The following is a 24,338-nucleotide window of genomic DNA, read 5'->3' as shown; positions in this document are numbered from 1 at the left end:
GCCAGGGCGAGGAGGTGAGCACAGCAGCGACTTGGGCAAGAGAGAAGCGTGCTAAGGGGCTTCTTCATCGCTACTCCCGCATCAGGCTCCTCCCCGAAGATGGTTTCTGGCAGAGAAAGCAGCATTCGCTCGGTTTCTGGTTTCCAAAATAAAGCAGCAGCATCCCAGCGTCCTCCAGCCTCGCCGATTGTTTGCGTGTCCGGGCTGGAGCTTGGGACCCCCCCCTCCCTACGCACCAAGATGGCGCACGCCGCGCCCCTCACCACCCAAAGCCCCTCCCGCCCCCCGCCCGCGGCCGCAGCCGTCACTTCCGCCCCGCGGCCGAAACTGACACAAAGTAGCGGGCCGGGGCCCCGGGGGGGCAGGAGAGCCGGGCTGCTGTCGGGGGGCGGGAGCCTGCGGGCAGCGGAGCCGAGCGCCCCCGCCCCAGCCCCCGGCATGGGCCGGACGGGGCCGCCGGGCGGAGCGCCGCGCGCGGAGCGCTAAGGTGAGGCGCCGCCGCGGTGCACGGGGCCGGGGGTGTGGACCGGGAGGGCCGGCTCTGGGAGGCGCAGGCAGCGGTGCCACGGGGAGCGGCTGTGGGAGGCTGGAGAGAAGGGTTACCAGGATGGAGAGAACCGGTAGCTGTGCGCAAGCTGGGAAGATGGGGCCCCGAAGGGGCGTGCGGAGTTGGGGTGTGTGGAGTAACCTGGTCTCAGTCTTTAGGTGCCTAGAGAGGGAGTTTGGGGCCGATAGGATTTGTCCCGCGAAGGTGGAGGTCTCTCTTGGAAAACCAAGGGTGCCTGGGGTGTTAGCTTTGGGAGCTCAGAGCTGTGTAGTGGTCCTGGATACTGTCCTTGGAGAGGGAAGGAAGGTGGCCTCGGGTATTATTGTTTTCTCCTGTCTCGCGGATCTCCTAGCTTCCCCTGAAAAGGCTCTTGGTTGGAAAGGAACGGAGGCCAGACCCAGAGGAGGAGTCTTTTTCCTTCGTGGAGCGCTGCCTCTTTCCCATGGCTGGCTATTTTTATCCCAGATGTGGCTGCAGAGGGGGCTGGGGGTAGGGTGACGGGGCAAGGCGACGTGGCTGGTGGGCCTAGTCGGTTTAGAAAACCAGGATATCCTGAGAGAGGGGACCTTGTTACTGCACCCCTCTCGAGGATTGGGGCCAAAGTTGTTCTCAGTCTCCCCAGGGTCCTAGAGGTAAAAGAACTTTCCTGATCCGTATCCAGACTTGACGCTTGATGGTCGGCTTGCTCCACTGTTAACTCTTTCCAAGAAGGAAGACCCAGATGTTAGGGCTAACGATGCTTGATAGCCTCCCACTCGAGTGGGGCTGGGTAGGAGCCAGCAATGCCCACCCTGCATCCTCTCCTTTAGCCTCTGGCTCCACCTTCCACCCTCCCCATGACTCATGCTCTAGATTGGGTGGAGACCCTGGCTGGGGCCCTGGAAGAGGGTTTGGCATCGTCAAAATGTTCATGAGGTTTTTTCTTCCAGAGCCAACGGGGCAGCCACTGTTGCTCGCCACAGTTGTGGAGAGTCAGGAGTGAAAAGGACTTAGTGCCCCTCAGGACTATCTGCTCTGAGGTCAAGGAGGGAGTGTGCATTAGTGAAGGGAGAGCAGGAGAGGATGACTGGGCTAGGACCACAGTCAGTAATTACAGAGGTTGGGCAGACAGGCAATTAGTATCTCTTGGGACTGACAGGCTAGAGGCAAGGGAACTAAGGAGGGGCAAGGCTTTCCATCTGAAGGAAGAGGAGTTTCCTGTGGCCTGAACTTACACCTTTTTAGGAGAAAGTACATGAGAGGGTGGGAGGAAGCAGACAGAGGCTCTCTTGAGCCTGTTCTTAGTGTCATACTGACTGGACTAGACTCGGGGTGAGAGAGAGAGGTGACCCCTTAGCAGAATTGGAAGACCTCTCTGATGGCCCCAGAGGGTGGCTGGACAAGATTGAGAGGAAGTGGTTTGAGGACTGTCTGCAGGAAGTGGTGGCCATGCCTCTGATGAGAAGAACCCTCCTGGGGAGGAGGTGATAATGGAAGCCCCAGTAATGAAAGTAGGGGTGGGGACATTAGGAGCTTTCTAGAAGGGTGGAACATGGCTACCCTGTTTCCTGATGCTCTGCCAGGTGTTTCCTGGTTCCTAGCTCTCCACCCAACCCACTAGGGCACATTCTGCTTTCTAGTACCGGCAGCAGCTGTCATTGCCACCAGGACGGCTCGCTCGCGGGACAGCCATTGTTCCTCAGGTGGATACCTTGAGAGCTGCATCTCATTTGTTATATCTGGTCTCTTCTAGGCCTTTCCCTATAGGCTCTGGCTTCTGTAAATTCTCAATCCCCTCATGTTATCCAGGACAGAGGGAAGACCTCCCTTTTCTCTCAGGTATTCCTGTCAGTGCAGGAAGATGAGCATTTAGAGGAGTTGGAGGTGGTAGGGAGGGCAGGGCAGAGCAGAGCTAGGATAGTTTTTAGAAGGGGTCTGATGTGGGCAGTGAAGAATTCTCGACCGCGTATGTCTGTTGCTTTCTTGCAGGGTCTCCCATGGATTGCTGGAACCTTGCTGGGTGAGATGGCACTGTGTGCAAAAAAGCGCCCCCCAGGTAAGAGAGGCAAGAAGTGGGTCTCTGGGGGCATGATGAAAATGGCTGTTGTTTTGACTGAGGGAGCCCAGGGAAGAGGAAGGACTAGTATGGTTCTGAGAAAAAAGGGGGATTAAGGCCCCTAGGCGTCCTGAGCAGGTAGTTTAAGAAACCGAATTCATTTCATCTTTGGGTTGATGCTCGACCGTGACTGCTAATCACCAACCTCTTAACTCAAAAGCATCTGCAACTCCTACTCTTTGGCCAGGGCTCTTGGGCTATGGCCTCCTTTACCTACCCACCGGAGTCCTCGGTTTCCCGCGGAAGGAGGGGGGTGTGTGGGATGAAAGCCGTTGTCCTGGACAACGCGGGCGGTCCGCTCTCCCGCATTGGCTGGGGGAGGGGGCGGGGCCATGCGCTGGCTTTCGCCTACGCGGCGCTGGCAGGCTTCGGCTCTGCAGTGGGAGCAGGTGGGGCGGAGCCTGGGGCGTGGGCTCCAGGTCCCGGCCAGTCGGAGCTCGCCTCAGTCCTGAGGTTCGGGAGCGGAGCTCCTGCAGAGCTGGTGGTCCCAGGCGCAGGTGGCCGTGAGGATGGCTTGGGCTGCGGGTGTCGCGCACGCCCAGCGGCCGGGGCTCCCCTCTGCGTGGCCGCAGCTCTTGCGCCTCCCCGGGGGGCCGCCCCGTAGGCGACGCTGAGGCCAAGGACAGTCAATGCGCCTTTTAAAAACGGGATCATGACGGTCCCCAAGGAGATACCCGAGAAGTGGGCCCGGGCCGGGGCACCTCCCTCTTGGAGCCAGAAGAAGCCTTCTTGGGGGACAGGTAACGGGAGGCAGAGTCTGGCAGCTCTCACAGACTGTAATTTCTGTAATTTTTCTGTAATTTCCCCTCTCTGACCTCTGCATTTCCTTGTCTTTAGCCCCTCTTCCTCCTCACGCTCTTTGCGGGCCCTTTGGGATCCTCCTTTTTCCTTGCACTCTGCTTGGAGATTAGGGTCTCAGTCGGAGAGGGGACCCTTTGAGGGAAGTTTCTGGACGTCAGATGTGTCATTTGTCTGGGGACTCTGTGGCCTGGGGTTTGTTACTGCGTTGTGCTTGTTGGGGAAGAGGTCTGGAATTCTGCCTGATGTAAGGTGGCAGGCTTACTGCGTAACCAAGTTACTGTTCCTTTTAAGTCTGAGGGGGCTACCCTTCATAGGACACCTCTTATTCCTGGCCCCGGAGTTGGCCCCTGCAGCTTGGGGTCTGCAGGGTTTAGGTTGAACGCTGCTAAATAAGGGTCATTAACAGTGACGTTCCCTTTAGGGGAAATATTTGTAAATGGTAGGAAAAGGGTTGCAGTTACTTCTTATCTTCTCTCCATTTCTGCTCAGTCTGCGTGACCCACATCTCTGACATACACACCCCCGCACTTGAAGATGGGCTTTGCAATAGGATGATGTCATTGTCCACCAGTCAGAAGCTGCTTACGGTGACATGTGACAAGAGGCTCCTTTAGAGAGACTGCACGTGGGCCTGGGATGCTGCAGCAGAGTGCTTTTAGGGCACTGTGACCCTCTGTCTTGGCACCACCCACCAAGCTCCTCCCTGAGAATAGGGCGAGGAGAGTGCTGGGTGTAGGTTTGCAGTGGTCTCCACAGGACGCAGGCTTTGTGTGCTTGGCTGTGCGGATGGATGTGTTAATAACAAAAGCAAAGGATCTGGGGATGCCAGGGGTAGGGGAGGAACAGAGTGTTCCTGGCGGGTGACCTTGATGGGTGATAGGAACAGAGGACTTGTCCTGTGCTATGAATGTATCCTGAGGAGTCGTGGCACAGCTCTTGGAAGGCTGAGGAGGATGGAATCACACACAGTGAGACTTTATCTCAGAGGGAAGTCGGGGAGTGGTGTGCAGAGCGAGCCATGTGGCCTGAGCCGTTGGCAAGCTGTAGATTGGAGCCAAGAATTAATAAGACCATCACTGTCTCCTGTGGAAAGGAGCAGTGGCCGAGCAGAGCCCACACCAAGGTTGAGGAGGCCCGAGCTAGGTTGCTCCTCCCGACTACCTCTCTTCTATTGCAGAAGAAGAGCGGAGGGCACGGGCTAACGACCGTGAATACAATGAGAAATTCCAGTATGCGGTAAGTGCTCCCTGCTTCAGGTTGCAAGGGGAGGAGTATTGGACAATCCAAGGCTGAGGCCGGTGGCCCGGGGGAAGGGTGCTTGAGGGAGGCAGGAAAATGGTTTTTCAGTTTCCGTCTGCTGTTAGACTGAAATTCTCAGGCTTTCTGTCACTGAAGCAAAATACTTTGACCTAGGGGACAAATACATTGTCCTGGGGAGACTTTCTTCTGTCCTCCTCTTCCCTGTTCCACAGCTGTGGGCTGGCAGGGCGAGGGGTGTGAGTGCAGAAGGTTTGGGAAGTACAGAGTTGGGAGAGGCAGCCCCAGCCCAGCTCTAGGTTGGGGTGAGGGGGCCTCATTATCCCCCTTGTTGTCGTAGAGTAACTGCATCAAGACCTCCAAGTACAATATTGTCACCTTCCTGCCTGTCAACCTCTTTGAGCAGTTCCAGGAAGTTGCCAACACCTACTTCCTGTTCCTTCTCATTCTGCAGGTAAGTGACCTTTCTTTTGTCTTCTGTATATCACAAAGCTGAATAGAGCCAACGGAGAGGAAGGGTTTCGGGGCAAGGGGCTCTGGCAGGAGCCTCAGAAGCATGTCTCTGCTCTTCACAGTTAATCCCCCAGATCTCGTCCCTGTCCTGGTTCACCACCATTGTGCCTTTGGTTCTCGTCCTTACCATCACAGCTGTTAAAGATGCCACCGATGACTATGTGAGTTGTCACCTTCCCTTCTCATTCACCCCCTCTATCCCCCAAAGCCACTTTTATTCAGGACAAGTCCTTGGTGACTTTGATGGTCCTCATGGTCCCGATAGATGTGCAGTTACCTAGGCTGAGGGCTAGGCAGGGGTGCTAGGGAGAGTTGGTTTCAGGATGTGTCGTTGTTCAGGTGTGGGGAGAGACGGTGTCTTACTTTTCTTAGTTCTCTTTCAGTTCCGCCACAAGAGTGATAACCAGGTGAATAACCGTCATTCTCAGGTGCTGATCAATGGAGTGTGAGTGACTTTTGGAGACCAGGGCTGGGGGTGGAGGAAGGCTCCCACGGGAACCCCTGTAGCTACTGATGGTCTCTACTATCTTCTCTTTGTTACAGCCTCCAACAAGAGCAGTGGATGAACGTATGCGTTGGTGATATTATCAAGCTAGAAAATAACCAGTTTGTGGCGGTAAGGGACAAGGTTCCTTTTCAGTCTGCAGGGCTATTTTTCCTCTTTGGTAGAATTGTGGAAAGAGATTTTCCAAGATGGTGGGCTTCTGTGTCAAGGTAACTTAGCCGGGACTAGTTTGTTCAGGCTTTTTGAATTCAATACAGAACAGATCTCTATGCCAGCCATAATGGCATGGTCCTTTAATCCTAGAACAGAGGCAGACACAGAGGTCGGTAGATCTCTGAATTCAAGGCCAGCTTGGGCCATATAGTGAATTTCATACCAAAGAGGACTATAGAGTGGGGGGCTCTGTCTCAGAACAGGCCAGAACAAAAGGAAACCTGTTTACTGGAGGATGATCCCCCGAAGGCCCCCCCAACCTCCCCTCCCACCCACGAGGCCTCCCACATGTGAGTTCTCATCAGTCTTTCTGTGTAGGCGGACCTCCTCCTCCTCTCCAGCAGCGAGCCCCACGGGCTGTGTTACATAGAGACCGCAGAACTGGATGGGTGAGTGGGCCGCTTGCTGTCTGCTTTCTCCGTGTGTCTTTGGGGTAAAGGATTCTTTTGAAGGCGGTTCCCAGGTCTGAGATCTGAGGAGTTGGGCAGACTTTTGCTGGGCCAAGCCGTTGGGGGTCGAGGGCCCAAGGATTGATTCCCAGCTGCTGGGGAAGAGGCAGGGCTCAAGTGTATTGATTATTCTTCCAGAGAGACCAACATGAAAGTACGCCAGGCCATTCCAGTCACCTCAGAGCTGGGGGACATCAGTCAGCTGGCCAGGTTTGATGGTGAGTAGTCCTGGAACAACCTTGGGTAAAGACGGTGGGCTTGAGTTTATATTTTATCTTTTCTTTTGGCTTCTAGTCTTTGTGATTATGTAAGTCTCTGGCCATTTTCGGGAGGGACATGTCTGGAATGCCCGGTGGTACCGTTCACTTTTGAACTGGGGGTCATTTCAAGGGAGCCTTGTGGCTGTTGGCTGGCTGCTGACAGAGTCGGTGTCCTTCCTTTTGCTTATCAGCTCAGAATAGCGGTTATGTTCCTCATAGCAAACCAACCTGTCGTCTGTGTGTGAGAAATCAGTATTCTCTCTTCCTCTCCAGTTCTGCTTTCCTTTTGTAACCGTATTAGCTGACAGCTCACCGACTAGTGTGTAACCCTAAGTAAGTGTGGTCTAACTAAAATCTCTGTAGGTGCCCTTTTGCCTGTGAAGTATATGGGAAGTTTTTTGTTTATTTGTTTTGTGATGGGCTCACTTTGTACACCTGGTAGACCTGGAACTCAGAGCTCCGCCTGCCTCTGCCCTCTGAATACCGGAGCTGTAGATGGTACACGGTCACACCCAGCCATTATAAGTGTCTTATCACCATGAAAGGACCTTGCCTCGTCTTCTTTAGTAACTGAATGTGTCATAAATTGGCGCCGTTCAGCCACCCTTTGGCCATTTATTTAGTCTTTTGGTCCCGTGATGCTTACGTAAACAGTATTCAGTATATTTGTAGTCTCAAGGTTGTGGGTTTTGGGAGCTGGGGAACTGGATCAGTTGTCAGAGTCCTTACTGTGTAAGCTTGAGGACCCAAGCCCAAATGCCCAGGTGTAGCAGCACACCTGCAATCCCCCTGCCAGGCGTCAGACTCAGGAGGATCCTTAGGGTTTGCTGGACATCAAGGCTGGCCCGCTGGACAGCTCCAGGTTCAGTAAGAGAGAAACTCTATCCCAAACGGTAAGGTAGAGGCTGGTTAGATGGCTCAGTGGAGAATGGCATTTGCCTAACTATCTGAGTTGAAGTCCTGGCACCCATGAGGTAGAAGAAAGCATTGGACTCTGCAGAGCATCCTTGTCTCACAGGCAGACCAGGTAGGCCTGGGACTTGCAGGGAGGGAGCGATGGCCTTCCAGTGCCTTCACATGTGCACCCTGGCACAGACATGTACATACATACAAATAAGGGTAATAAGAAAGAGTCAAGTGAGAGCAATAGAGGAAGATGTCCCGTGTTGACCTCTTGCCCCACATGCATGTGTCACATACACAGAAGTGGGATTTTGGAGTCTTAAATGTGTGTATGTTTTTGTGTGGTACTAGAGATGGACCTAGGACCCAGGCATGTGCTCTTTCACTGAGCTACATCCCTTGTGACCGTATGTGTTTAGTGTTAGTCATGATACCGTGTTGTTTTTCTGTGTAGTGGAGGATTGCCTTGAACTCCTGACTTCCTTTCCCCATCCTCTAGTGTCTGGATGACAGGCAGGCACTGCCATTCCCAGTTTACGTGGTGTTAGGTAGTGAACCCGGGCCTTCCGTGTACTAATCATAATCTTCCCTTGAGAGGCCCCAGCAGCAGTGTGTCCCTATCCCATGTCCTCATAGCTACCTCTAACCCCCCCAGCACGGTTTTTTCTATTTAAAAACTTTTTTTTTTTGAAGACAGGGTCTCAGTATGGAGCTCTATAGCCTAGAATTCTATGTAGATCAGGTTGTTTTCAGACTCAAGAGATTTATCTACCTCTTCCTTCCCAGTAATGGGGTTAAAGGTGTGGACCACTAAACTTAGATATTTACATTTTTTTTCTTGGGTTTTTGAGACAGGGTTTCTCTGTATACCCCTGGCTGTCCTGGAACTCACTCTGTAGACCAGACAGGCCTCGAAATCAAAAATCCGCCTGCCTCTGCCTTCCAAGTGCTGGGATTAAAGGCGTGTGCCACCACGCCCGGCAGATATTTACATTTTAAAAATTGTATTATTACTTTAAAATTTACGTGTGTGCGTGCGCGTGCGCCCATATCTGTAGAACAGAGTATCAGATCCCCTGGATCTGGAGTTATAGGGAGTTGTGAGCTACTCAAGGATACTGGGAAACAAACTGGGGTCTCTTGGAAGAACAGGAGGTGTTCTGAACTGCTAAGCCCAGCCCTGTAACTACTTGTCTGTCTCCTTATGTGATTGAACCCTGAGTAGTGGCACGTTTGTCTCCCGTCCAGGCGAAGTAATCTGCGAACCACCCAACAACAAGCTGGACAAATTCAGTGGGACACTGTACTGGAAGGAAAACAAATTCCCCTTGAGTAACCAGAACATGCTGCTGAGAGGCTGTGTGCTGAGAAACACTGAGTGGTGCTTCGGGCTGGTCATCTTTGCAGGTGAGCCTCCTGGGTGAGGGATGGTGGAACCCGGAGGCCGTGTGCCTCTGTCCCTGGCTGTAGCCTCTTACCTGCCTGCCTGCCTAGGGTGTTTGCTCTAGTGGTCCTCACGTTTGTTTATTTGGCTTCCCATTGTTTTCCAGGTCCTGATACTAAGCTGATGCAGAACAGCGGCAGGACGAAGTTCAAGAGAACAAGTATCGACCGCCTGATGAACACCCTGGTACTCTGGGTGAGTGTCCGGCTGCCCCTGCTGCCTCCCTGATAAGGCCTTCTGCCCTTGGCTCTTCTCTAGCCAGGAGTGGCTACTCAGGGGCCATATTCACTTCAGACTCCTTTCAGACTTGCAGATGTTATTTTTAAAAGCCTTAGGGACATTCACGAATCAACAACTTAAAGAAAGCTAAAATAAACCACCCCTTCTGTGGGCTTGGTTAAGATGGCATCTTAATATGCATGTGACCTGTTAGCTTTTGCCAGGGACAAGGAGGCTTTCATAGAGATGGGGTCAGAGTTAAAAGAAAACTTTCCATGTGGGAGATGCTTAGCAGGGTCTTTCTCCAACTTCTAAGGGGGAAGGACCCCAAGGGGAAAGTCTTTTGTGCTCACTTTGCCAATTCCTCAGTCCCTCTCCTGTTTGCCTAGACTTAGATTTCCTTGTTGGGCTTCCCCACCCCTTTTCGCACCCCTTCTGCTAGCTGCCTGCACCCAGCGTGCCAGCTTGAGAGGCCGGAGGGCAGTCATTGAGCTTGCTTTCCATCTTAGCCTTAAAGGGTTTGCAAGAAACCCTCGCTGAAGTAGGGTGAGTTCCACATACAAAGGCTCTTCTCGCCCCCTGGTGGCCACAGCAGGATGACGCCTCAACATAGGGCAGTTTTGGAAGTAGTTGTTGGAGACTAGACAGTGGGCTTCATTGCTCCCTCCTTGTCCTCTTTCTTGCTCAGATAAAGTCTTGATCTGTAGCCCAGACTGGCCTTGAACTTAAGATCCTCCCAAGCCAGACTTGGTGGTTCACAATTATAGTCTCAAAATTGGGGAGGGTGATGCAAGTTGATCAGCACAAGTTTGAAGCTAGCCTTGTCTCAAAAAAGTGAAGGAAGACCTTAGGATGTGACTTAGTAGGCTGCCTGTTGTGGATGGAGCTCTGGGTTTAACTCCCAAGAAGAGGGAAAACAGCATTCTATACAATCCATACATTCTGTTGGCTTGTGTGGGTTCGCATGGGCAGATTGGTCATTTACAGCAAGCTTCTTTCTTTCTTTTTTTTTTTTTTTTTTTTGGTTTTTCGAGACAGGGTTTCACGGTGTAGCCCTGGCTGTCCTGGAACTCACTCTGTAGACCAGGCTGGCCTCGAACTCAGAAATTTGCCTGCCTCTGCCTCCCGAGTGCAGAGATTAAAGGCGTGCGCCACCACGCCCGGCTAGCAAGCTTCTTTCTTAATCCTGTCAGAAGTATCTCACCCCAGCCACATCCTTTGAGGACTCTGGAAAGTTCCAGATTGGGAGCTGCTTAGTGTTTCTGCCTGCCTGGTGTAGAATGAGAACATGTTTAGAGAGGGGACTGCATGCTATGGTTTTTGACAAGCACCTGCTGCCCGGCCTGGTCCCTTACGGTAGAGAAGCGAGACCGTGCTTGAGCTTTTATGGACTTGGAATGTCAGCAGACCTCTTTAGGGTGCACAGGGCTTTGAGAGCCACAAAACTCTCTAAGCCTCGGTCTCTTCTGCGTTTTTCGTTCCTCCTCAGATTTTTGGGTTCCTGGTTTGCATGGGGGTGATCCTGGCCATCGGTAATGCCATCTGGGAGCACGAAGTCGGGACGCGCTTCCAGGTCTACCTGCCCTGGGACGAGGCGGTGGACAGTGCCTTCTTCTCTGGCTTCCTCTCCTTCTGGTCCTATATCATCATTCTCAACACCGTTGTGCCCATCTCACTGTATGTCAGGTATGCACTTTCCCCGGCGAGCCTCTGTGCTTCCTTGCCCACTTTCCCTGGAAGAGGAGACCCTGGAGAAGGAGTATGGAGTCCTTTCTATCCCGTGACCATTTTATGTTACCCAAGTTTCCTGACATCTGGATTACAGTGGAATAGAAACGATATTAATTTATTCAGTGCCACATGATATTTTATTGCATGCCTGTTCTGGGAAAGAAATACTAAGATAACAAAGAACTGACCTTCTTCCCTTCTGAAACTTAAGCCTGACAGAGGAAGAAAACCCTAAACATGTCACAGAATAGAAGTTGTTCTGCCTTGAATCTTCTGAGGAAAGCTGGGCCTGCTGAGTTGTGTGGGTTACCTTTGCCCTCAGAGAAGCAGATTGGCCATGTTCTCCGAGCAGTTAGTCAGGAATACTTCTTAGATAAGGAGATGGTGGCATGGGGTGGGCAAGGGTTGGGCTGGGGGAGGAGGAGGAGGAGGAAGAGGAAGAAGAGGAGGAGGGAGAAGAAACCAGAAACAAGGACAAGCAGAGGAGAAACTGGGATGATGTAGGAGTTAGGCGTTTAAGCTATGAGCAAGGAGCTGTGTGGGAGAGACCTGGAACAGCTTGCTTTGGGTTGTTAGGGGCCTTCAGTCTCTGTGGACCTGCAGGGGCAGTTCTTGAAAACACCTGCAGAATAAGCAGTCTTCAGGGATGCTTTAGCAGGCCACTGGCTGTGGTGGGCAGCACATGTGGGACACGTGGGCAGAGAGGAGAATGGCAACAAGCAGAGGCCAGTGAGGACGAGGGAGGGAGAAGAGTCCAGAGGAGTCTTTCCTGCCTTGCATTTCAGATAAGGGAGCCTGTGACTTTGTTTTTGAATCAGTCGCTGTCTAGGCACATGCCAGTTTAGAACTAGTGATCCTCTTGCCTCAGCCTCTCTAGTGCTGGGCTTGTAGGTCTGTACCATCACGGCAGGTTCAGTAGCCTGTGGCGTTTTGAAGGAAGTACTTTTGCGGATACTCAGCTCTTTCTAGCTTTCAGCTTTAGTTAGTGACAGTCCCCAGACTGTACTCAGCTCTCCTTCTAGCCCAAATCCTACAAATGAAGCACTGCTGTGTTGATGGGGTGGGGGGCTGCGGCTTTCCTACAACAGGAAGGAGAGTGTTGGAGAATTGGCTTGACTGCTGGCTGCTCTCAGCCACGTGACCTCAGGCTAGCCCATAGTCACCTAGGGCCTCATAAGCTGTCTGTTTTTCCTTCTCACATGCTCCTTGTGCCCTTTCCTACATGAGATGTTTTGATAGAAGGCACTGAGTTGGAAAATACTTATAAAAAGTTAAATTACTGTGCTGGCCTGGTACCTCATGCTGTATTCACAGCACGTGGGAAGGCTGAAGCAGGAGGACAGTCATAAGTTTGAGGTCAGCCTTGCCCCTAAAACAAGCCTCCACCTCCACCCCCCCCCCCTGATAAAACTCAACCACAGCAGCAACAACACATTCCTCTGCAGTCGGGCACTGACCTAGCGCCAGCGTGACCACTTTGCTGCTTTGCTGTTATTTAAGTGTTTTCCTGCTTCCGATCTCGTTTTGTTTTCCCACTTTCTCGCTGTGCTGTGCCTGCCTTGAATCTGAGTTTACTTGGAGCTCTTGGTAGCCGCCTAAGAGGGGCTTTCCCTGAGTCGAATCCAATCGGCGTTTGTGTCTGGGGGAGGGTGGTAGTCGGGTTGATTAGCGTCCTGGGGAAGGGCCAGGACAACATTGAAAGGCATCTCATTTTTTGCCTCGTAACAAGATCCTGATAGGAGCCAAGTTGAAGCAGGGTTCTAGGTGTGTGGCCTGCTGCCTGGCCATCCTGGACCCAGACACAGGGTTCTTTCTGGGAATGTTAACAGCCCTGATGCTAAAAGTAATGACTAGCTGGGAGTCCCTTGCCCTTGTGACATGGTGTCGCTCCCTCGTTCTCTAGGCCTCTGTATCCCAGCGTGGGAGTGAAGCCCTGGCCTATGCTGGGCCGTGAGGAGTGACGAGGCCTGGGCTTTTCCCCGCGTGACCTCTTGGAGTTGGCTCCGTGTTGCCACGGCATGCACAATACCCTCATTATTTCTCTCTTTTCTCTCCCTTCCCTCTTGCATTTGCTCTTATTTTTCTCTGCATGGTTACTGTATTTAGTCCTGAGGTAAGAACTGGCCAAGCGCCTCGTGTCCAGTCCCTCTTCCTTCTCTGCCTGTGCCATCTGTCCTGCCTGCCCAGAGCCTTTGCACCTTTCTGTGTGGAGAGCGTCAGGAGGGTCGGGTCGGGAGCTCCTTTGTCAGTGGTACACAAGCAGCTCCATCTGCAGGCTTCCCTGCCCCTTCCCAGCCAGGTTCCTGTGTCCAGGTGTCTTCTCCATTCCTGTTTCTCCCCAGGCCAATGCCTGCAGCCAAGACCCGTGTGGGTGGGGTGTTTTCTTCCCTCTCCGCTTCCCAGGCCTCACCTCCTGTCCCCTATGCAGTGTGGAAGTCATCCGTTTGGGCCACAGCTACTTCATCAACTGGGATAAGAAGATGTTCTGCATGAAGAAGCGAACCCCTGCGGAGGCCCGTACCACCACTCTGAACGAAGAGCTGGGCCAGGTGGAGTACATCTTCTCTGATAAGACGGGCACCCTTACCCAGAACATCATGGTGTTCAACAAATGCTCCATCAACGGCCACAGCTATGGTAAGGCTCAGTGCCGAGGGCTGGTGCTGACGTTTTGGCTGGAAGAACAGTGGAATGGGGCTCCCTTAGTTGTGCTGACACTGGGTTTTCCTTCTTTCCTGTTTGGGTGTGAGGGATCTCGGAAGGGACCTCTGCATCCTGTGTGGGGAATTGTACTGAGGATCCTTTCCTTGTCCTCTCTTGGAGCCCTTGCTCCAATCTCAGCTCTTGCAGCAGGGAAATACCTTGGTTATTTGAAGTGAGCCCCAAGACACTGGGCATGGTGGCTAAGGTGGACCTTGACTGCCCCATGAAGTGCAGCTTTCCTTGTTACTGCAAGGGGCCTTTGTGAGTCTCTGGAGTGTAAGGGCACTCTTCCTGGTGTGACCTTGAGGCTGAGCTGCTGGGATGGTGTGGGGCGGGGCGTGTGCAGGTCCGAGACCCCACAGTCAGTAACTGTTTTTGTATGAACCTAGACTTCACAGCCAGGGTGTAAGGCTTTCTCTGCTCTCTGGGCCTGGAAGGTGCCAGGCACCCAGCAGGCCTGGAATGGTGGTAGAGGCAGGCAGAGAATCAGAGCCGCCCTTGTGGGGAGAGCTACTGGGAAGTGGTTCAGAGGGACATGGTGAGCAGTGGGCACTATGACCCTTGTAGCCAGGTTCCTGGAGCCTGGGATCCTGGGTACCTACAGCATCAGTATGGGTGGCGTGTAGAGGATGAGTAGGCCTGAGGGTCTCGCATGCCCATGCGAGTGAGGGTGTACACTAGAGGCTTTCCGTGATACGCTGGAGAGTCCCAGTACTGATGTTGCTTTTCCTTCTCTTTGTCTATGTGTAGGTGATGTGTTTGATGTCTTGGGACACAAAGCTGAATTGGGAGAGGTAAGATCCAGTCTCCATGTATATTCTTTATGCCAGTTAGAGACAGTCTGGGCGCCTGGCCAGCAATAGCCGGTGTAGATGGGAACAGTGTATTATCTCAGCAGGAAGTGGAAGATATTGGAGAAGTGGATGTGTGAAGAAGCCCTGGTGGCAAGTGGGACTTGCTGGGTGAGGCGTGGTGCACACTGTAATCTCAGTGTTTGGAGACTGAGATAGTCACAAGATGGAAGCAAGCCTGGCTTACATAGAGCATTCCAGGTCATCCCAGGCTACATATTAACTCCCCATTTCAAAGAAAAAGGGAAAAATAAAAATAAAGCCCAGCTAGACATCTGAGACCCAAAGTGGCCAGGGCTCTTACTGAGAAGTTGGAGACGGAAGAGTTAATTTCCTCAGAGTCTTCTTGTCTGTTCCAGAGACCAGAGCCTGTTGACTTCTCCTTTAATCCTCTGGCTGACAAGAAATTCTTGTTTTGGGACTCGAGTCTCTTGGAGGCTGTCAAGATGGGCGACCCCCACACACATGAGTTCTTCCGTCTCCTCTCCTTGTGCCACACTGTCATGTCAGAAGAAAAGAACGAAGGTGAGCTGAGGTGCTGGCTCAGGCTCTAGCCCAGTCCAGTTCATGCTCCTGGTGCTGCTGCTCTGCCTTGCTGCTGTGCTGGGCCATCCTGGGCAAGGCAAGCGGCTGGGATGGTGGCTACTTACTGCGCATGCTCCTTTTCGCTACCAGGAGAGTTGTACTACAAAGCTCAGTCCCCGGATGAGGGCGCTCTGGTCACCGCAGCCAGGAATTTTGGTTTTGTGTTCCGCTCTCGTACCCCTAAAACAATCACTGTCCATGAGCTCGGTACAGCCATCACCTACCAGCTGCTGGCCATCTTGGACTTCAACAACATTCGCAAGCGGATGTCAGTCATAGGTGAGGCCAGTACCAGGGAGCTGAGGAGACCTGGGACAGCAGATGGCCTGGGAGGGGACTCTTGTTTTATTAGTTTAGATTCTGCCTGACATTTTCTGGCAATTTTCTCCCTTGTACCATTCACAGTTCGGAATCCAGAGGGGAAGATCCGACTCTACTGCAAAGGGGCTGACACAATCCTGCTAGATAGGCTCCACCCTCCTACCCAGGAACTGCTCAACAGCACCACTGACCACCTGAATGTAGGTGTGCTGGCCTGGGGTTCCTGCTGTCTCAGCACTGTGAGGTGGCAAGGGCATGCTGTCCGCTTTTTGTTTTTTTTTAATTTATTGTTATTTTGTGTGCATCGGTGTTTTGTGTGCATTCATATCTGTGTGACTATGTCAGATCCCCAGAACTGGAGCTATAGACAGCTTTTAGTTGCCATGTGGTTGCTGGGAATTAGCCCAGGACCTCTGGAAGAACAGCCAGTGCTCTTAACTGCTGAACTGTCTCTCCAGGCCCATGTTGTCTTTTTAAAGATAAAAGTGTATGTATATGTGTACTTGTGTTTTGTGTATGTGTGTATATAATTTGTAGTCGATATATGTGTATGCATTCACATCATAGTGTGCCTGTGGAGGTCGGAGAACAACTTGAAGGAACTGATACTATCTTTCTATCTTGTGGGCTCTGGGGAGTAAGTTCAGATCTTCAGCCTTGGTGGCAAGCACCCTCACTTGCTGAGCCATCTCACTAGCCCACGGTGTTGTTATTTTTGGTGGGGTTTTGTTTTGTTGTTTTGAATACATTAAAGATCTTGATAGCTAATGAATACATTGTTTCTTTTTTTTTCTGAGGTGAGAGTATTTAAATCAGGGAGGCCTGGCATTACATTATGCTCATGATCTCAGTATTTGGCACATAGAACTAGAAGAATTAGGAGTTTGGGGCTAACCTAGGCTACATGAGCCCTTGTCTCAACAAATCAACCAGGAGGGTCAGTCATCAGAATGGCTCATCACATAAAAGCACTGAGGCCAATCATTATGGCATGAGTTTGATTCTAGAGCCCACATGGTAGGAGGAGGTAGCCAGCTTCCTTTGACCATTGCATGTATCCTATGATGCACAGACACATACAGACACAAATAACAAAATACTGTTAAACGTTTTTTAAAAATCCAACCAAAGATTATCTCAGCTATCTGTTAAGATTTGAGTTGCAGTTTTCTTGCTGTGTTTTCTAGAATTCTTTTCATTTGACTTTTCCAACCCTTCCTCCAGGAGTATGCAGGGGACGGGCTGAGGACCCTGGTGTTGGCCTACAAAGACCTGGATGAAGAATACTATGAGGAATGGGCCAGGAGACGCCTCCAGGCTAGCCTGGCCCAAGACAGCCGAGAGGACCGGCTAGCCAGCATCTATGAAGAGGTTGAGAGTGACATGATGGTATGGATCGGGCAGGACAGACCGATGGTGCAGCAAATGTTGTAGAGCGCGCAGCTCTCCTTAGAAACCCTTGTGGTATTTTCAGCTGCTGGGTGCCACCGCCATTGAGGACAAGCTTCAGCAGGGAGTTCCAGAGACCATTGCCCTCTTGACTCTGGCCAACATCAAGATTTGGGTGCTGACAGGAGATAAGCAAGGTGAGGGGTGCCTAACAGGGCAGGACTGGTGGCAGATCGACTCACTGGTCCTGTCGTGCCCTGGTGTGGAGTTGGACCACCAGGTGAGAAGGCATGCTGGCCCTGTGGATGCCAGCCTGCAGCACCTTTGTTCTGCTTTGGCAGAGACAGCTGTGAACATTGGCTACTCCTGTAAGATGCTGACTGATGACATGACAGAGGTGTTCATAGTCACAGGCCACACTGTCCTGGAAGTACGAGAGGAGCTCAGGTAAGCAGAGGCTAGGGTGCAGCTGTGCTGAACTGTGCCCAGGCACCGGCAGGCTTGACTTTTCCTCTGTGTGGTTGTCCTGCAGCCCCTACCACAGTTTCTTCCCCGCCCTCACAGGAAAGCCCGGAAGAAGATGGTAGATTCTTCCCACGCTGTGGGCAACGGCTTCACCTACCAGGGGAACCTTTCTTCTTCAAAGCTTACTTCTGTCCTGGAGGCTGTTGCTGGGGAGTACGCCTTGGTCATCAATGGGCACAGCCTGGTAATGCTTGCCATCTTTAGCTTGGAGCAGGCTACCAGGCAGGACAATGCTCAGACCTTGTTGAGTGCTTGCCCATAGCTCCTTCGTTCCCTCTTGGTAGAGAGGGCTGTAGAGAGGGTTACGCTTTCTCTCAGTAGTATCTTACCTTGCTCTCAACTTCCCTTGACTTGAGAGAGGGAGGGGTTGTGATCATCAAGGGACCAGAAGAGCTGAGGGGTCCTCTGGGAACACTGTGACTCTGTTTCTCTGTTTCAGGCCCATGCCTTGGAGGCTGATATGGAGCTAGAGTTTCTGGAGACAGCATGTGCCTGCAAAGCTGTCATCTGCTGTCGAGTAACACCCCTGCAGAAGGCACAAGTGGTGGAATTGGTTAAAAAGTACAAGAAGGCAGTGACACTTGCCATTGGGGATGGAGCCAATGATGTCAGCATGATTAAAAGTGAGTATGGGCTTGGTTGGACTCTGTAAGGTCTCAGGACCAGAGAGGAGTGAGGGGCAGGGCTGTAACTGGGTGCTGGGGCGTGAGGGGTGGGCTGTAACTGGATGGGAGCAGTGAGAGGTGGGGCTGTCATTGGGTGGGAGGGGTAAGGAGTGGGACTCCAATTGATGAGATCTGAGGTCGAAGGTCACCTTCCCCTTCCTGTCGTCTTTTGTCTCTGCAGCTGCTCACATTGGTGTGGGCATCAGTGGGCAGGAAGGGATCCAGGCTGTCCTGGCTTCCGATTATTCCTTTTCACAGTTCAAGTTCCTGCAACGCCTCCTGCTGGTGCATGGGCGCTGGTCCTACCTACGAATGTGCAAGTTCCTCTGCTATTTCTTCTACAAGAACTTTGCGTTCACCATGGTCCACTTCTGGTTTGGCTTCTTCTGCGGTTTCTCAGCCCAGGTAGCATGCGTTTCTAGACCTCTCTGCTGCATGTGTAGGAACTCCGTAAAGGAGGGTGTGGAGAGGCCAGTGCTTGTTGCACAACCTTGAACATTTGAGTTCAGATCCCCAGCATCTGTGTAGAAGTCAGCAGCAGTGGGAGCTAGGGATGGAAGGCTGTCTGGAAGTTTTGGGGCAGCCTGGCTTACAGTGGCAGAGGCTGTGTCTCAAAGTAGAAAGCTGAGAACCGACATTCACTGGCTGTTCTTTGATCTTTGTGCACACTATAGCACACCCATGCCCCCTAAACAGGCACAGCCTCACATCTCTCTCATCCACGTGAGGAGTAGATAGATAAACACCTAACAACAGACCGTAAGTCTGTGCTTTTAATTAACCTTGTCCCGTTGTTTAGTACTTAATAAATGTTGGTATTTCTTTCTCCTCTTTCTTCTTTTGGGGTGGGGGCATGGTTTATTATAATACAGGTTGACCTGTTATCTACTGTGTAGTACCACTTGGCTTTGAACTCTGAATCTGGGCGTGGCGGTGCATACTCATTCCAGCACTCAGGGAGGTAGAGACAGGGCATTGAAAGTTTGAGGCCAGTGTGGGCTGCATAGTGAGTTCCACATCAACCCTGTCTCAAAATAACCAACCTAAAAGGAACGTGTTGGCAGAGTGGAGATCCTGGGACCCTGAGGAAGCTTGGTACGGCTGCTTGGTGGCGTGAAGCCATCTTCCTGTGCCTGATTGCCAGAGAAGGCCGTTGCTCACTCTCCTGCCCCGTTCTCTTCCAGACTGTTTATGATCAGTACTTCATCACCCTGTATAACATCGTGTACACCTCCCTCCCCGTCCTAGCCATGGGCGTCTTTGACCAGGTATGGGGGTGGTCAGGGAGAGGTTGTCTGATATGCCAGGTGTGGGGCAGTGCCCCATGCCAGCGGACACTTCCAGTTGTGGGGGTTGGCGGTGGGGGAGTAGAGTCCTTCCCATCTTGGCTCTGGAACTTGTAACTCCCCTTTGTTGCCGAATCCAGAGAGATGGGGAGAGTCTAGCTTAAGCCTGCATCTGTTACCCAAGACTTAGGAAGGGGGACTGGAGAGCATCCGTGGCAGCTTCTGGGGTCCTCCCCTCACAGGATGTCCCGGAGCAGCGAAGCATGGAGTACCCTAAACTGTACGAGCCAGGCCAGTTGAACCTCCTATTCAACAAGCGAGAGTTCTTCATCTGCATTGCCCAGGGCATCTACACCTCTGTGCTCATGTTCTTCATCCCCTATGGGGTGTTTGCGGAGGCCACTCGGGATGACGGCACCCAGCTGGCAGACTACCAGTCCTTCGCGGTCACTGTGGCCACATCGCTGGTCATTGTGGTCAGTGTGCAGGTATGAGGCCATCCCTCAGGAAGGAGGGAGCCTTTCTTGGGGACTAGGGGGTGGGGCACTCAGCATCACATCTTTGTTTCTTGTGGTGGGGTGGGATCTTGGGGTACTCCTCCCTTCGATAACTACTCTTTGCAGATTGGGCTGGATACAGGCTATTGGACAGCCATCAATCACTTCTTCATCTGGGGCAGCCTCGCAGTCTACTTTGCCATCCTCTTTGCCATGCACAGCAATGGACTCTTTGACATGTTCCCAAACCAGTTCCGGTTTGTGGGTGAGTACCTGTGGCATCCTTTTTAGTCAATGGTGATTCATATCTGTTCTAGGGACACAGGGTAGACAGCTAGCACTTACCAATACTTTACATGCCGGCTGCCTCACAAGGTATGATGCGATATGAAGAGCTCTGGTGCCAAGGGTGTCTGTCCATGAGAGGGAAGAACAGCCCTTGCCTGGCTGTGGAATGGCAGAGCTCCAAGGAGGTCAGAGATGGCAGGCTTCACAGTCAGCAGTGCCAGTGGGGGTGGCCAGGGATAGTCCTGCAGAGGACACTGCTGTTAGTGAGCAGAGCCTGGAATGTGAAGGTGCCACTTGGCTCTTGGAGAGCTAGTGTGGGGCAGGAGGCCTGGGGAAGCAGCGGGGAGAGAGAGAGGTCTCTGAATGCCAGGCTACCAAGTGTGCCTTGCTTTTCCTTGCCAGAGGCTTTGTTTACTTAGAATCAGGATCAGACGGCATCAAAGGTTGTTTTCTTTTTGTTTGTTACTTGTTTTGTTCTTTTACATAGGCTGACAAGTGCCTCCACCCCAGCACTTGAGAGGTGGAGGCAGGAGGACCAAGGTCCTTCTCTCATACATAGCAAGTTCACAATAGCCTGAACTACATGAGAGCCTGTCTCAAAAAGGAGTGTGTGTGTGGAGAAGAGAGGTGTGGATCTGGGGATATAACTCAGCAGAATGCTTGCCTGCCATGCACAAAAGGCTTTGGTTTCAATGGAGGGTTTGAGCGGGAAGTACATAAAACAATTCCCATTTTAAAGGGTCAGCATCACCGTATTTGGATAATAAAGTAGAGGGCACGTGAAAACAGAATGGCTAGGACCTCCAACAGGACTCTAACTGCGGGCTCTTGGAATTCTTTAGATACTTAGAAACTGGAGCCAGCAGCCTAGATGGAGTTGAAGAGAGAAAGGAGTGAGCAGGGCCCTGCAGTTCTGGGCTAGCGAGTGCTTCTACTGCTTCCCTACCTGGAGAAGGCACACAGCGGGCTTGGGCCTTATTAGCCTGGACAGCCCTTGTCTGAGATGGTTAGAGAAGCAGGACCAGGGTTTAGGAGAGTTGGAGAGCAGAGAGAGATTCGAGATTAGCATTTGAGTGGCAGACAGACAGAAGTCGAGGGTGCTTGGGGTTTGAGTTTGAGGACGTGGAACCATGAGAAATAGCCACGGGGAAGTAAGGAGATCCCCTCTGTCAACTTCCTGACTCCTGTCCCTCAGGGAATGCCCAGAACACCCTGGCCCAGCCCACCGTGTGGCTCACCATCGCGCTCACCACGGCTGTCTGCATCATGCCTGTGGTTGCCTTCCGCTTCCTCAGGCTTAGCCTGAAGCCGGATCTCTCCGACACGGTGAGAAGCCTGGCAAAGCTGGCCGCAGGCCTTGGGGGGCAGCTGCAATGTGACAGAAAAAGCCTTTTCTGCTTGGGTGCTGTAGAGCTGTGTCTGGGCTGCGGGGCTCTGGGGGCTCGTGCTGCACCCAGCTACAGAAGTTCCTGAGCTGATCCGCCCTGGTGCTCTGGGTCCCTGCACCAAGGAGGTGCCTGTCGTCGTAAGCAGATACTGAAGGACCCCCTCACTATGCCTTCCTCAGGTCCGCTACACCCAGCTGGTAAGGAAGAAGCAGAAGGCGCAGCACCGCTGCATGCGGCGAGTGGGCCGCACGGGCTCTCGGCGCTCTGGCTATGCCTTCTCTCATCAGGAAGGTTTTGGGGAGCTCATAATGTCTGGCAAGAACATGCGGCTCAGCTCCCTGGCCCTCTCCAGCTTCAGCACACGCTCCAGCTCCAGCTGGATCGAGAGCCTGCGCAGGAAGAAAAGTGACAGTGCCAACAGCCCCAGTGGCGGAGCTGAGAAGCCCCTCAAGGGCTGAAGACCTGGGCTGGGACCCCCTGCGTCAGGGACCAGAGCTCACAGGGCCGGTGTCTGGAAACTGCTGGTTCTCCATGCAGCCTGCCTCCTCTGCCTGGTGGACTGCTCTGCGAGCCTCACCAGTTTGTAGAGGTAGAGGCAGTAGGCCCCAGGGACAGCCTTGGATGTTGATGTTCGAGCCTTGGATGGGGCCACAGTGAGGGACAAGATGTGGAACCAAAAACACATGAAAAAAGAACTATGAGATTGGGTCTAGCCCTGTCCGGCTTGGAGTCCACAGGGAGACTATAATCTCCATATTTTTTTACTCCTATTCCCCAGAGGGGCCCTTGCGCCCTTGTTCCTGAATTACACAAGAATGTATCACGCCGGGAAGCCCTCATGTCACCGTGTGTCGTCCTCTTGGTTTGTGTTGTTTGGTTTTGTCTTTTTATTTGGTAAGTGGAGGAGGCCTTCGTGTGACTGTGTTGTGGTTAGTGTCTTAACTCTCTTGAGGAGACTGGCACACACTGGGATGCCCTACCTGGTGGAATAGCTTGGGAGGGGCTAAACTACTTAAGGGTGCCAGTGTCCCGATGGGATACAGAAGCTACCAGAAGGGATGAACTGTCAGCAAGAGATTGTTGGGAGAACAGAAAGGAAACACAGTACTGGCTCCCTCCTCACCTGTGCTGTGGCCCCCCAGGGCACACATATGGGTTCTTGGATCTGAGTCCTGTGCTGTGGCCCCCCAGGTGTGGCACACATATGGGTTCTTGGATCTGAGTCCTGTGCTGTGGCCCCCCAGGTGTGGCACACATACAGGTTCTTGGATCTGAGTCCTGTGCTGTGGCCCCCCAGGTGTGGCACACATACGGGTTCTTGGATCTCCTGAGTCCTGCTAGTGCTGGACTAGAGCCCAGATAGTGGTTCCTTCATTCTGAGTGAGCTGTAGCTGATATGAAGTGTAGTCCTGAGACGGGAAATGGGGTTTTTGGATTCTAAATTGAGTCCCCAACTCCTTAGCGTACTCACTTCCAACTCCCCTTCCTTCCTACCCCTCATTATCCGGTGCTTTTTCTACCTATCCCTGAGGTGAGACTGAAAAGGGAAGCTGACCTCTGCTGCTTTGGCCCAGTAACCTAGGGCTCTGTCCTCTGGCTCAGCCTCCAGCAAGAGCGCTAGGAGTTAGATAAAACCTGTTCAGCCCGGAGACCACTTGCTCGGTCTGGACAGAGCATCTTTGGACCCCTTTCACAGCCCAGCTATCCAAGTCAGGTACACACTGAGCTTGTTGTTACCTGTCGCTTCCAGAAGAATCTCTTCCTCTTATTTGCTAGCAGCAGAGTGAGGAGGAAGACTGGCGTGGAGCTGGGACTGGTGGACACAGGAATCTAGATGTCCCATGCAGTTGCCCCAAAGGAGCTGGGGGTGGGGTGCAGGGAAGTGGGGTGCAGGAAGGAAGGGAAGACAAGACTGGGAAATCCCTTTTGGCCATACAGTTTACAAGCCCAGTATCATGTCTGTCTGTGTGTCTCTTAAAAGGAAAGTCTGATTTTTATACCAAAGAGGAAATGATTTTTTTTTATTTGTTTGTCTATATTATATAAATACATATTATATATATATAGCTATATATATTATTTTTTTGTTCTCTCTCATTTTTTAGGGAGGGAGGAAAGTACCACATTGCATTGAGCTGTAATTAAGGAACATTCTGTATAATTTATGACATTTCTATAATTGCAAAAATTATATCATTTTATGGATATAAAAGAAAAATGCCTTTTTATAAAATTCCAATTTCTGAGAGGTGAGTAATTTGTCTCTTTTTTGATGTTTAAACAGGACCGCGGGTAAAAGCACAGGCAGAAACCTTCCAGGGGGGTTTGTGGGAGAATCTGAGTGGAATCAGAGCCTTCGGGGCAGCTCTCCCCACTCCTGTGGCCTGAGTTCCAACAGCTCCGGGCAGCGAGAGATGGCATGGGCCAACTTACTCTGTGCAGGTTAGTTGCACATGCGGATGAGTGCGTGCATGGACCCTAGGCTGGCCTCCAGCTCACAACACAGCTACGGATGACGTCTGTCCTGCTTCTGCTTCTCCAGTGCTACAGTGCAGGCTGTACCACTATGACAGGTTAATGTGGTTAGGATTTGAACCTAGGGCTTGGTACATCCTAGGCAACTGAGCTGTATCCACAGCCTTCAACCTTCCTTTTAAATTTTAAAGCCTTTCATTTTGACATAAATAGAAACTTACCAGGTTGCCCAGATAAGCCTTGAATTTGCTCTGCAACTCAGGTTGGTCTCGAATTGTTCTACCTTGGGCTCCTGAGTTGGGATTGCGGGCAGTCCCCACTGTGCTCTCAAGGTTTTTATTTTTAATCTCCCCTCCTATTGCTTTTGTTCCTCAGAGAATACTCTCCCAGCCTCACAGCTTCCAGGCTTCTCAAGTAAATATGGGTGA

At 52.1% G+C, this 24,338-nt stretch overlaps 1 protein-coding gene across 3 annotated transcripts; it reads left to right on the top strand.

The window, feature by feature from the left end:
- The first annotated feature begins 306 nt into the window (after positions 1–306).
- Atp8b2 (ATPase phospholipid transporting 8B2) lies at positions 307–23,681 on the top strand. Of its 3 annotated transcripts, none has more exons than XM_021196262.2 (28): positions 307–487; positions 2,516–2,582; positions 4,621–4,679; positions 5,041–5,154; positions 5,276–5,374; positions 5,597–5,658; positions 5,757–5,829; positions 6,250–6,320; positions 6,519–6,598; positions 8,792–8,950; positions 9,094–9,182; positions 10,696–10,892; positions 13,366–13,574; positions 14,391–14,434; positions 14,851–15,016; positions 15,167–15,355; positions 15,482–15,597; positions 16,622–16,786; positions 16,872–16,983; positions 17,128–17,233; positions 17,351–17,495; positions 17,751–17,934; positions 18,158–18,381; positions 19,161–19,244; positions 19,505–19,750; positions 19,886–20,024; positions 21,243–21,373; positions 21,615–23,681. In XM_021196262.2, exons 2-28 carry the CDS (start codon positions 2,552–2,554, stop codon positions 21,891–21,893), a joined length of 3,573 nt encoding a protein of 1,190 aa, XP_021051921.1. In that variant the 5' UTR covers positions 307–487; positions 2,516–2,551; the 3' UTR covers positions 21,894–23,681. The 3 variants fall into 3 exon arrangements, with proteins under 3 accessions (XP_021051921.1, XP_029393385.1, XP_029393384.1); XM_029537525.1 differs by lacking the exon at positions 307–487 and adding an exon at positions 2,278–2,365; XM_029537524.1 differs by lacking the exons at positions 307–487; positions 2,516–2,582 and adding an exon at positions 3,118–3,382.
- The last annotated feature ends 657 nt before the right edge of the window (positions 23,682–24,338 follow it).

The sequence above is a fragment of the Mus pahari genome, chromosome 4 (assembly GCF_900095145.1).
Source record: "Mus pahari chromosome 4, PAHARI_EIJ_v1.1, whole genome shotgun sequence".
NCBI classification, from domain to species: Eukaryota; Metazoa; Chordata; class Mammalia; order Rodentia; family Muridae; genus Mus; species Mus pahari.
Note: the sequence above shows the minus strand (reverse complement) of the source record. Positions and strands in the feature narration are given on the sequence as shown.